The sequence below is a fragment of the Melanaphis sacchari genome, unplaced genomic scaffold (assembly GCF_002803265.2).
Source record: "Melanaphis sacchari strain LSU unplaced genomic scaffold, SCAv2.0 Contig121_pilon_pilon, whole genome shotgun sequence".
In the NCBI taxonomy this organism is placed as follows: Eukaryota; Metazoa; Arthropoda; class Insecta; order Hemiptera; family Aphididae; genus Melanaphis; species Melanaphis sacchari.
This window is the reverse complement of record NW_020270481.1, coordinates 160,335-173,919: the sequence shown is the minus strand read 5'-3', so window position 1 is coordinate 173,919 and position 13,585 is coordinate 160,335. Positions and strand designations below refer to the sequence as shown.

At 35.8% G+C, this 13,585-nt stretch overlaps 1 protein-coding gene across 1 annotated transcript in view; it reads left to right on the top strand.

Moving 5' to 3' along the window:
• The window catches only part of LOC112590870 (Krueppel homolog 1-like), a 35,466-nt gene that overhangs the window by 6,632 nt on the left and 15,249 nt on the right, over nt 1-13,585 (top strand). Inside the window, exon 4 of the mRNA XM_025334452.1 lies at nt 4,904-5,171. Within this exon, the coding sequence (XP_025190237.1) occupies nt 4,904-5,171 (268 nt within the window). The remainder of the gene's footprint in view (nt 1-4,903; nt 5,172-13,585) is intronic.

Genomic DNA, 13,585 nt, shown 5'->3' with positions numbered 1-13,585 from the left:
CTATATCCTTAAAAAATATGTAGCAATCAAGTCATTTATAGTATAAAGTTACTCGTAGTCGTATATTATTTTAAAATGTATAATGATATCACTTATCTATTATGATCTATGGAAATGTATTAAAAGATACAAACTATAATTTTCGGCTTTCGTTTTACCGGTCCATTTCGGCCGGTCGTGGATCGCCGCCACCGGTCAGGCATATACCTACGTATTATATTATATTATTATTACGTATACTACATTTGAATGCAAACGTTTTGAAAAATATCGCAATTTTAATTAACTCCTGTCCGTGTAATATCCATATATAATATTATTTAGTCATTTATTTAACATGCCTTTTGCTTCCATCGAGAAAACAATGATACGAGAAATACATTTTTTTAGTATTAAATTATTGTACCTATAGTAGTAAGCGTGCATTCGAATCACGTTGGCCGGCGGAAGCCGACTCATGAAGCGATCCGAAATCCGAAGGCCTGATGGCGGCGGCGGTACGCGTAAACCTATTATTGTAAAACAATGAAAAATTGTATCGAACAAAAAAAAAAAAAAATAATAAAAATAAAATAAAATAATCGAAAATAATTAAAAACCTACTCAGAACACAATGCCTTAAAATCGCCGGACCGAGGAAACAACACCTAGCGATACTAATGGTTGGTAGGGGGGTGTACCACAATGGCGGCACTTCGGACCCGGCAATTTCATACGCAAATACTTAATAGTAATAATAATAAAAACAACAATAATAATAATGATAATAATATTATAATGCGAGTAGTAAAACAAAACGAAAAACGTCGTCGAGGCTTCCGAAAGAAATAAATTCGAACGCGGCACGCGAGAACTACGAATGTGGCCATAAATAAAACGCCGCCACTGCATTTATTTTTCTGCTAAGAAAATCCCGCGCGCGCACATATTTTATAATAATATATAGTATACAAAATAGGTAAACCTATAGTATTGTCGAGCGGCCCCGGGGCGGACGGCACCGCCCAACCCTCGAAAGTAAGAAAAAAAATGATTTTTATTACCTATATACAATTTTGTAATCTGATTTCGCGGGCGGCCAAAAACGCCACGTGCACGCACCGTGGCGCGCACAAAATCTCCGATGAAAATCAAATTTATCGCGTTTTACTCTGCCGCTCCCCTCCCCCTCCCGGTGAGTTTTAGTGTTTTCCCGATCGAAATCAAATAATCCAAAAACCGTGCGGCGCGCGTCGTCGTACGCGATGAAAATATAAAAAATAAAAGTCTATTATCGGCTAAAAACCCGAACCGCAATGAGCATAATATTATATCGCTCACTCGACGTAATGTTATATAGATAGGTACGCAATAATATAATAATTTACAACGTCTTATTATACGGTGTTGAGACGTATAAAAAAAAACACCGCACGGCGCGTTATTAATAAAAAATTTTAATAATAATTAAACATTATTATCATTATTATCATTATTATTATTATTATTATTATTCTTGTGATTACGATAATCTCAAATGGTTTGTGGCGGGCGATCGTCGTCGTCGTGTTCGGATTCGCCGCGAGGTCGTTAAACGTCTGGTGACGTATACGCGCGATGCGATAAAGAGAGAACACACCAGTTATAATATACACTCTAAAACACACGTACACACACACCCACCCACACACACACACACACGGCACATATGTAAAGTTCCCGACCTAAGTCAACGTTGGGTTAGGCTAATATCCGACGTCGGCGGTGGCGGCGCGACGTACAGTACTGTCTGCGTCTTCGTTCGTCCAACAACCGCGGGCGGCGTCTAACCGCGAATTCCGCCGGGCCGTGATGTAATCATCGCCGCCGTGGTTTACGCCGATGATCTAATTTTTTTTTTTTTGCAACAATTAACGTATTCGTCGACTTGTGCGGTGTACGTAATACGTTGTTTTTTATCGTTTCAAAGTCGTTGTTTTTTTTTATCGTTTCAAAGTCGTCCGGACAAACGCGAGAAAAAAATCGGTCGTTTTGATGGTCCGCGGGAATTATCATGAAATTCAACTGTTTAGACTTACAGCTCAAAGTGAGTAGTAACACCGCAATAGTCGCGACTCGCGCCTACATATTTTTACATTTTTGCCGCCGCACACGCTCTAACCACACCGATTTAACTGGGTCAACCAGCCGCCGCCGCCGGGGTATGTTTGTTTTATATAATTTTTTTTTTTTTTGTTCTCTCGATTACTTTTATTTTTAATTTTAGTTACTTTTATTATTATTATTATTATTATTATTCAGTCTCGCGGCCGTTGAGTACCAATAAGGTCTTCCGCACACACGCCTACGCACACTTTATAGTGCACACACAACAGTTGCATCAGTCTCGCGCGCCGACATGTGGCCAACGGCCGCGGTGTAACGCGCGTTCTACTCGCGTTTCCGTCGGGTGCTAAGGTTAGGTCAAATTTCAAGAACCGATACGTTCAAACCGTCTACAGACCTACTACAGTTTATCAATTAATTTCGACTTGCATGGCAATGATACAGTTGAACCCCTTCCATCGACGGGGACACGTCTGAATAACGGAAAAATTATTTTAGTGACCAAGGGTGTCCAGTATTCAGAGGTTTCGCTGTGTTTATAATATTATTATCGTCGTGCCGGCCACCGGTAGAAATCAATCAGACGCGAGACTGTGGTGGTCTTCTTGTCTTCCGCGACGCGTCACAATTCGCCCAGATTCCTTCCGCGTCCTTGTCCGTTATTTTTAGACGATTTCTAATTATAATACTCCGGCCGGTCGTGAACCCGAATCCCTCCACTCGCTGCTCGCTATCGTCATCCCGACTCTTGGAAACCCAAAAAACACACGAGACCCCCCACCAAGTTGTTCGGACAAAATTATTTTCTATTTTTTTTTTCAATTTGTCATCTTTTATTATTGTATGCATAATATATCATACATATTATGTGTGCGCACCTATATACTTGTTTTGTCCTCTGCGTGGATATTAACACTGACCAACCTCAACACGATAAGCGTTATCATCGTTCGGTGCGTTGACCCGAGTGATGGTCAGCTACATAATAGACATAAATATTTAATATATAGTATTTACGTCGTCGATGAATGACGACGTGTCTGAGCGAGTCATAACTATAATTTAACATCCTCGGCCTATTGCCCGTACATTCCGTGAATCTGCAGCAAGCCTGTGTTTTTTTTTATAGTACTGCAGTTAATGCGTTTGGTATTAATCAATCAGAAGATTTCTTTAAAATTTTTTTTGTCATAATAATCATTATTATTTCAGTACTGATACGCATCGTCGAAGGGGTTGATGGATTGTGTCTGTCTGTATAGTTCATTAGTGTTCATTAGTCGTGTTTGACGGGTTTCCGAAAGGGTTGTTTGTTTAAATTTTTTTCCCGTTACGACTATCACCTGGTGTTTCAAACCACCGTAGACATTATCTTATGTTGACCTTATGTCGACTACTGTAGTAACGGAGGTGAGCGGTGGTGGTGGTGGTGTTTTGCAGGTGATCATACAGTCACGTGGGGTGTGTGTGTGTGTGTGTGTGTGTGTTCGTGTTCCGCGGAAGACGTCATTGAGTACAGCGTAAATCAAAATTAATAATATTAAAATGAATTTCCATCCGTCAGTTTTTAATTTTTTTTTCTTTTCTGTTCCTTGTCTTATTTGCAACCCGCGTCGACCGTCGTGTAAATGTTCGGATATCAGTCAAACGGCGTTCGGGCGCGAGAGAATAAAAAATAGTTTTTAATCATCGTCGGAATCCATAAAAATCACATCGGCTCCGTTAAGTGTCTGTAATGGATTTACCCCTTTTTACCACTATACTTTCAGTCGGTACTAAAAAAAAAAAATATATGTATATATATATATATATATATATATATATATAAATTACGGCCATCACTGTTGCCGAGAAAATGCAATCAATGTTAAGTGGTTTATTGTTTTTAACCGTAGTTGTTGTAGTGTTGTCTTGTGTTTTTTTCTCATTTTTTTGCCAATTTTATTTTATTTTACGTATAAACGACCAAAGCACTCGCATGATACCCGTGTTCGTACAATAGTTTATACATTATGTAGTATGCCCTTTAATGTATTGTATCTACTATAAGAGCTATTGTTTATAAATATGTGTGTAGTGTGTATTTTGTATGTGTTTGTGTTTTTTATCTATAATATAGTTAATAGTGTGTTACTTTGGCCGGTGATGATGACACGGCAGCGACGCGGAGGCGGCGACGAAGTATAATTTTTTAATTGCTCGGGTTTAATTAACCGCACGAGTGGGTTAAAAAAAGCAGCATTTCAATTAATATTTTAGAGCAAAATAAAAAAAAAAAAGTCTGTAACCTAGTAATTCTACCCTATACTTGGGGTTTATTTTTTTAATTAATCCCTCGTTTCAACGCGTTATAATACACATATATGATCTCGTGCATACGGTTTTAAAACGTCAGGTGTGCCAACCCTCGTGGGACCTAATACTATGCGCGACGTGTTTATTTTACCCCGTACACGAGTATTTCAATATTTTTTTTCAGTTCCTCCCTCATCTCCCCCCCCCTCACAATCCTTTTGCCACGGTGGCTGCTGACACACATAATGTGTTGTACCCCCTTTTCGTCACGCGCCCCGTCGTATACCGGTCCCGAACCGGCTCCGTCGGCGCACAGCCACCGCGTTCAGTAGTAGCAGTAACTGCAGCAGCAGCATTTTCGTCTTACGTGTAGAATTTTTTTCAATTATTCGCGATTACATTATGACTGTCGTCGCGATCGCCGATACCATGACCGTAAATCCGTCGCCGCCGTTGTCTCCACGGCAATCGTCCGCACCCCCGTCGTGTACCTATACTCACGGACGTTTCGTTTGTGCCACAGATATTCATGCAAAAGTCGGCGGCCATGCAGATGCAGGCTCGCGACTTCGGCCGGCCCGGCAGCATCGGCGGCAGTTCGCTAAGTGGCAGTGGCCTGGAAGTAAGCAAACCGCACCAGTGCCAACAGTGCCTCAAGTCGTTCAGCTCTAACCACCAGCTGGTCCAGCACATTCGGGTCCATACCGGTGAGAAGCCGTACAAGTGTTCCTACTGCGAGCGCCGATTCAAACAGCTCAGCCACGTCCAACAGCACACCAGACTACATACAGGTAATTAATTGATAAAATATTATTACTCAGTGCAAATAGTGTACTCGGATGTTGAATAAACTGCGCGTTCGTATTGTGTATGCATTAAAATTAAAAAAAAAAAAGCCGTAAATATAGACTGTAATGTTATATAATAAAAATATGAGGCAATATGTGCGTGTTTGATATGCAAGTCGTAAGTCCGCCGGATTTTTTAAAATTATACCACTAAACTATATTAGCAGAAAATGGGATATGCAAAAAATTATGTATTACACCTGTAACAGGGTGTGGGGCGTAAATTGCCGGAATTTTATAACTGTTCTTCTAACTGTAATTATAGGAAATGGATTTTTGAAAGCAACAAAAAATAAAGGGATGACGTGATTGCAAAGAAAAGTAAAATAAAAAATTCTTTACAAAATGTCTTGTAGCGCTATTTATATATATATATATATATACTGATTTTGCTGGGACGATAAAGTAAAACACAATAAGAAAGTCGAGTAAAGTTGTTATATTGTTTTTAATTCTTACGAGCTTGCGAATTTCCAATCATATCCAACCAATTTGCACCCTCTCTCCCAGTCAAACAACTCTCCATCGTCGCGTGGAACTCACCCTGTCACCACTCCGCTCCCATTATCGGTCGTTGACGTTTTTTTTGCAGTTCGACATTTTCTCGGGCACATTTACTTATATTATTATGTATTCAAACTTTTTGAAAAGCCTTTCTACCCGCTACCCGTAAAAATTTACCGTTGTGCTTTTTCGGGATTGGTGAAATAAAAATATATATATTTTCCTAAAAGCCGAAACGGTGACGGAGTTTTAATTATACATTTCGACCGATAAGTTTTACAAAATAGTCACGCCGACGTATTTACTTATTGAATTACCATCCGGCTTTGTTTTTTTTACGAATAAAAAATAAAAATTGAGTACTTAACCGTTTGATTTTTTTCTACGTTTTTAGTGAATTTTTTGCTATTAGCAGTAAAATTCTTATGCATAACTATACGAAGTTCGATCCTCCGCTATGATATAATGAATTATATAATACGCTACAATTAAATATATAAGTACTGCAATATGTATTATAAAGCATTATAATATTCCCTAGTACAACGATGACGACGTGCACTTTACAAAACTGTTTACATCACTCATACAATAGCCGTCTCATCACGTATCGATAACATACTATATCATTATATATATTTATATATGTGTGATATGTTCATTACAAATTCAATACAAAACATATTATTATAGTCTTTATTTAATTGAACAAGATAAAGACCGCAGCTTAACTTCGAACACAGTCGCGGGCCGTGTCAGTGAACCGAAGTGCAACTTTATCAGCGGTAGACGAGAGGCGTGATCTCCCCGACCGCCTCAAAGCCGTGTATATCTCTCGTTGTTTAGACGATATGAATTGATTTATTTGCCAATAATATGTGCAACGTTTTATTGTTATTTTTCTCTTTTATGACCAAATGCGTCAAGTACGGATAATTCATTAAAAACCAAACGCATCGATAAGCGAACAACAATTATTAATTATTATTATTATTGAAAATAAAATCTAGGTCAGCCGTAATTCACGAATTATAAATAATTATTATTACGCGAACACATAAAATAATGTGTGAATAATAACAGTTACCCATCGTACATAGTAGGCGTATCGAGCTGCAGTATGATATAATTTGCGATCCGCCTGATGAAATTTATTTAAATAATGCGTTTAAGCTCTGAAAATTGAAATGTAAATATATCCCTCAACAGTCCATAAAAAAAAAAGATGGCAGTGAGCATCAACAGTTTTACAAGTGGAAAAAAACTAAATAAATAAATGGAACGAAATTAACACGAAAAAAATATAATCATTTTTTTCGCATTTCCCGAATAAATCACGTTTCGAAAAATGTTCCATCATTAACAGCTATTCATTCCCGTTAATTTTCTTCCCTTCAATATTCTCGGAGAAAAGTGTCCCCCTTTTATGAATATAAAAAGAGCGACGAAATACAAAAAAAAAAACCTTCTTGATTTTTCCCTATAGCGACGACCACGGTGGCTGCGCGTACGGACCCTTGTCAACTCATTGGTCGTTTTATTGTTATTTACTTTTAACAGATATTGGAAAAAAAAGGGCGTTTCGCAAGTATACTCCTGCACTGTCGCATAAAAAAAAAATAATATAAAAAAACGATCTAAAAAGTTTCCAATTATTCTCTGATAAATTCAATATCATCAACAAGTAGCCTGCCATCACATTTTTGCTCCATTTAATCCTGACGTTTATTAAAAAGTAAATATGTGTATTATTTAGTATACACTTATATTTAAATATTTTTAAAAAATTACAAAAAATAATACGATTTTAATAGAAACACAAATTGTTATCCCCGTCGTGCTCACTTCACCCTCTCTGTATAAATTATAATCATAGGTATGATAATATAGTGTTTTAATCGAGCATCATCGAAGAGACTCCGTTTTTAATTAATAGCCAAACAAATATTGGTCTTTCCACTTACACATACACAATCATAAACGCACGCATACACATATACATTACTGTATTAGATTATTATTATTATTATTATTATTATTATTATACGTACGATTCGTACGCGTGCGATTAAAACTGCAGCTGCGTCAGAATTGGCTCTCACACGCCACACGTCGACATCGTATGTGTATAAAATAATAATAATAACAATAATAGGTAATATCTCACATTCTCAATTCTCACCCCCTCTGGGTGGGGTTTGGCACACACATGTGGGCGTGTGCGAAATCAAACATGGCTGATGTCCAGCACCGTGTACCCAAAATACGCAAGGGTAAAACGAAGGTTACCGACGTAAGAATAATCCTAGAAAAACGCTGATTATTATACAGCCCTATAAAGCCATAAATTTACATTGATATAATGTACTTAATGTAATGATATTATGATATATAACATGCGTCCAATACCTATCCCGTAACATCCGGATGATGTAGGTATAAGGTTTAGATGTATCCGTCGACGTCGATTAGCTTTATACATTATACCTGTGTATAAATTAATACTTTAATGATAACATAACACGTTGAGGTATAAAGCAAATTTAGATGAAATGTCGTTCTTGCGTCGCGATAAATTACTATGATATCATTATACTTCGCCGCAATCCTTACAAGTGTAATAGTATAGTATAAAATTTAAACGTTATGTGCAGTAAGCGTTGTACGTTAACGCTCCCGTCTTTTCCACCGATACGACTAAACTACGACCGAATTGTGTCCAATCACAGTTACTACGACTATTGTTGTAAAATGTAGTATTGTAATACTACGAATCGGCGTATACGTTGAAAATTGTGTTAATGTAATAATAATCATTGATTTTCGCCGGAATACATTCTATGGTTAGGTTAGCTTAGCTTCGGAGTACAAGCTATACTGAGTGAACCGTTTACTATGCAGTGAACATTAAAAACGGACGCTTCACATTAATTTAATTATCGACGGAGAATATTAGAATATTGTTTACTTTTTTTTTTCACAGTAAATATGATATTGATTGTTTTTTCCGAAAATTACCCAATATTGTTAATCAAATAAATCAAATTACAGATCAAACACTGCAGCAAACTTTTAATTGTTTTTACATGTATTTCAACTTCTATAAATTTCTATCGCATTTCGCAAAACCCACAAATATTTAATTATTAATTACATTACTGATAAACGCATAAAATATGTCGATTCGTTTTTATAGAAAAATCTACTTTGTCCACGTGCATAAACTCATTTCTATTAAAACCCGTCGGCATTTCTGAGTTTTTAAATTCCCTTGAATGGTCAATTAATTATGTAAAATGAAATCCGACATGATGAAAAATATGTACGTCCAAAATTTAAAACACATAATATTTTAGCAACGATGGTACGAAAATATGATTTTGGTCAAGTTCCGGTGGGAACGAATCGAATTACCGAAACTAATTTCCGCGTGTACGCCAATCTCCGGTGAAAAATATTGTCGCCGACAAAAAAAAAAAATCACCGTAAAAAAAAAAAATAATAATAATAATAATAATAATAATTGACACGTGGCAATAAAACACAAACTCCGTGGTTGTTATATTATTATTATTATTATTATTATTATACTCATATTTTATATTAATTCAATATTATTATAACGCTTAAGCGTTAGAATTCTAATACTCCTTAGTGCAGCGATTTTCAAACTGTGGTACGCGTATACCAAAAGTGGTACGAGAAAGGCCACGTTATAGTGGTAGAACATAAAATCAAAAATAAATAATTTTACTCGTGTCTGAAATAGCTATGGTTATAATTTTATCTGTAAAATAATTACAATTATTTACCAAATATTTCATCGCTAATATCAAACCTATACAAATCCATGGTTCTCATTGAAAAGTTGTTATTTCATTCAAATCTCATTTTAAAATAATAAAAAAGGAATAATACCTGATATACTGTATACTGTTTTACTGCCTATTATAAAAGTATATAACTAGGTATGTAAAATTCCAATCGTTCTGTTTTTAATCATTAATGGTAGGTACGCGGGTAATTGATAATAATATACTTAAGTGGTGTGCGAATAAAAATGTTTGTGAACCGTTGCTCTAGTGTGATTTATACGCGTGTAACGAATACGATCGGTGTACACAGGAGTTTTAAAAAAATAGCCTATCACCGGAGGTTTGCGTTGTGCTTTGTCGTCAGCCGAGAAGTGAGCGGTGTAGAACTTTAATATACCTACATGACAATATGTAAGCCACCGTGGCGATCAAACCGTGTAAAAGGTATATGGTAATCTAATAATAATAACAAAAACAGTACCATATTATATACAGATAGAATAAGCTATACTATACAAGTACAGCTGTTTATGCGATGTGCACTACACTATTATATTATACATGATTATTTATTACAATATGTGCGCGAACGTTATTGTCGGCGAATTACGACTTCGCGGGCATACATGCCAGAGACTGTTTTCAATATTTTAATGATATACCTTTGAGGCATTATTATTATAATATGATATGGACGTCGGTCACGGACAACGGTGGAAACGGCCAGCGATATCGACGGCAGCGTTTGTGTAGGACGTACACGACACAAGAAGCACCCCGGACGTACTACCTATATAGGAATTAATTCTTATTATTCGTGATAATTTTCAAAAAGTATAAGTAATAATAATTATAATATATTCGCCGGAAGTACCGGCACCAGTTTTGTAGCGACGCGCTGTGTACATCATTTACACGACCACGCGCCGTAATGACCGGCAACGGTGCGAAAAACGACAGTCGTCGTACGGAACAAACGTTAAAACGGCACGCGCAGACGGTCGAGAAATAAAATAATATTATATAGAATGCAGCAATACACACTACCTATATACCTATTTGTATAATATATTAAGACAAAGACGTCCGCCGGACACGTCCCGCGATTGGCGGAAAATCGGTAATAATTGGCGCGCGGCGGTAGTTAATCTGAAAATTCGCATACTATACACATATATTTTTGTTATTATTACGGAGTTAACATTAATTTATACTCACTACGTAAATATATAATGTATTAAATTATTGATCATTTTTTTTTGACACATAATATTAACATTTTTAAAACATAGATTCAGGACTGTGTAAATTATTATCAAATATTTATAACAAGTATAGTCTAATTTTTTTTTATTATTATTATTATTTTTACGTGCTCTTTCGAAAATTTAATTATTTAATGTTTAATTGAACTGAAAAAAACTGAAATTATTTTCGAACCCAACTCGATACAGCCAGAAAAGCCAGTTCGGCTGTTTAAGAATTAAGAGTAGGTTAACCTACCAACATTAATCTTAACATTATTTCTTAAATTACCAACCTCGTTAATAATAAGCTTAAAAATAATTCTTTTACTTGTAATACCATATAGATCAAATTTTAATAAAATATAAATTACTATTATAGTATATATTTTTGAAAATCATTTCAATTGATGATTTCAAAAAATGTAATGCACTTATACGTAAATAAACATAATAACTTCTTACAATGTACAAGACGTATACGCATTTATATGTATATACTATATATTATATAGGTATTATACCGTGCATAGACATATACGTATATTTGTAATTTGTATACATAAATTATTATTCAATCTGAATAATATTCATGACCGTTGTGACTTGAGAGTTAAGAGAACTACGGAAGGTCTAATTTAATGCCATTATTTAGTTTGTGAAACGACATGATATATATAATAACAAAAATAAAGAAAAAAAATTAGGTAGATATAGAGGTTAGGTACCTACATTATTTTTACAAATAAAATCTAGAATAAACAAAAGGAGATTTTTTGATAAAAATTCGTGGACTAAAAATGTATATAATTATACGCCCCCTCGGGGTCGTACATAATGATTTATCTTTAAATGTTACTGACACGACTTGTTTGATCAAACGATTACAACGTTTTATTTTTTCACATAAACGAAATAATATGCTTCTCGGTTATTCATTGCTAATGAAATACGCGCATGACTTTCAATTGTTTTTTATTTTTTTTTTCAAAAATTTAATTTGTAGAGCAAGTCTCAGATTTTACACTGTCTATAATGTTTGCGTTCAATAAGTTTAGTGTGTATAAATATTATACATACCTAAATCGATATACTTACCGGTTTACATATACAAATACGCACTATATCGTATTATTATTAAAATAATATAATATATATATATATCATATGTATTAGAAGTGTGTCTAAAAAGTTGTACCTTCAACTTTGTACACATTAAATATGTGGCGGGGATCACATAATATTATTATACGATGATGTATTGATATTTTATTGTAATAATAATACAATATAAATATGTATTCGATACGAGCTCAATGGTTAATGATAACACGTATTAACTATTAACGAGCTAATAATAATTTACGTATATACATTAAATTGGTAATTGCATATTACAGATTCTATCGCGATATATTTGCACAATACGTTAACCCTCCTTTCGGGTAAATTTTCGAATTGCACGCGCGATGTGACGGCGTCGGTATACTCGTGAGATTTTAAACGCCGAGTGCGTATTTCGTGCGCTATAGACGATAATAATAATAATGTACTATTTCGTCTAAAATATTATGCGAACCGAAATTATTGATTTTCATGTGCGTACGTATAGAATTTGAATTGGAATATAGATATAATAATAGACACGGTTCTCCGTTTCTCGCACGCGTCCTCTCTCGCTCTCTGGACCCTAACCGGGACGCTTTTTAGACGTAGGAAAGGGCAGCGGGAAATGAAATGGAAGTGGCGGCGGACACCCTTTTCGATGGTCGTCGTCGTCGACGGATGCGGTGGCGGCGTCGGCGTCGGTTGCGGTGGGGGTTAAATTGCTGCGTCGATGGCCGCGCGAAAATGGGTTTGGTCTAGCCGAGGCTTGCGATTTCACTATTGGTCAACACGTTTGTCTATGCGCTACGCGTTCACACACATACGGTGTCACGTGGTAACAGTGGCGGTCGTGTGTTCTGCGTGTACTATTATTATTTAGTACGGCACAACGACGACGTCATGAAATCGCGGTTTTCGGTTTGTGTGCTTATATTGTCTGAGCCCCTGAACTCTCGTCTTTGTCTCCGCCACACCAAAATATAACTTTCATTAGTACATGGACAGGAACTAAATTTCAAAAAAAAAAAAAAAAATACCGAGATATAGGACGGTATTATTATTATTATTATTTCATATCGCGTATATTTTGGTAAGGCCAATTTAATCCAGGAAACCCGAAGACATTAGTGGACGGTACCTGCTGTGTTCACGGGGGGAAGGGTTGAAAAAATGTATAAGTTAAAACTCACGCAAAACGTACGCACTTAATTTCCGTAAAAGGGTCACGATAATAATATAAGGTGGTGGTGTTGAGTGTTTAAGTTTCTTACATTTTTTTTTTTTTTTTATTTTTTTTTTTGTGTTTTTTTTCGTCTCGTCTAACACAGTTAATTGTGTAGCCCTTGTCCACGCCCACCGTTGTCATCAACTGTGCGGTCATTAGCATATAAACGAAGCAAAAGCGATACAATATTATTATTATTAAGTGTCTGGAAAAACTGCAGAGCCTTTTTTCCGTATACCTAATAACAATATTTCTTTGGGCAAACGACAAGTACTTTGTAATCGTATTCTGGTCACGTATTTTGCGAGGTGAGAAAAAGTAGTTGTTAAAAATTACGCTACTTAAGTTGCCTCTGTACAAATCGATCGGTTCAAATATTTTTATTTTGCATACATAGATGTGACGATCACGAGATCAAAAAATTGCTAATTATACACACAAAATTTGAAACGACTACCTATA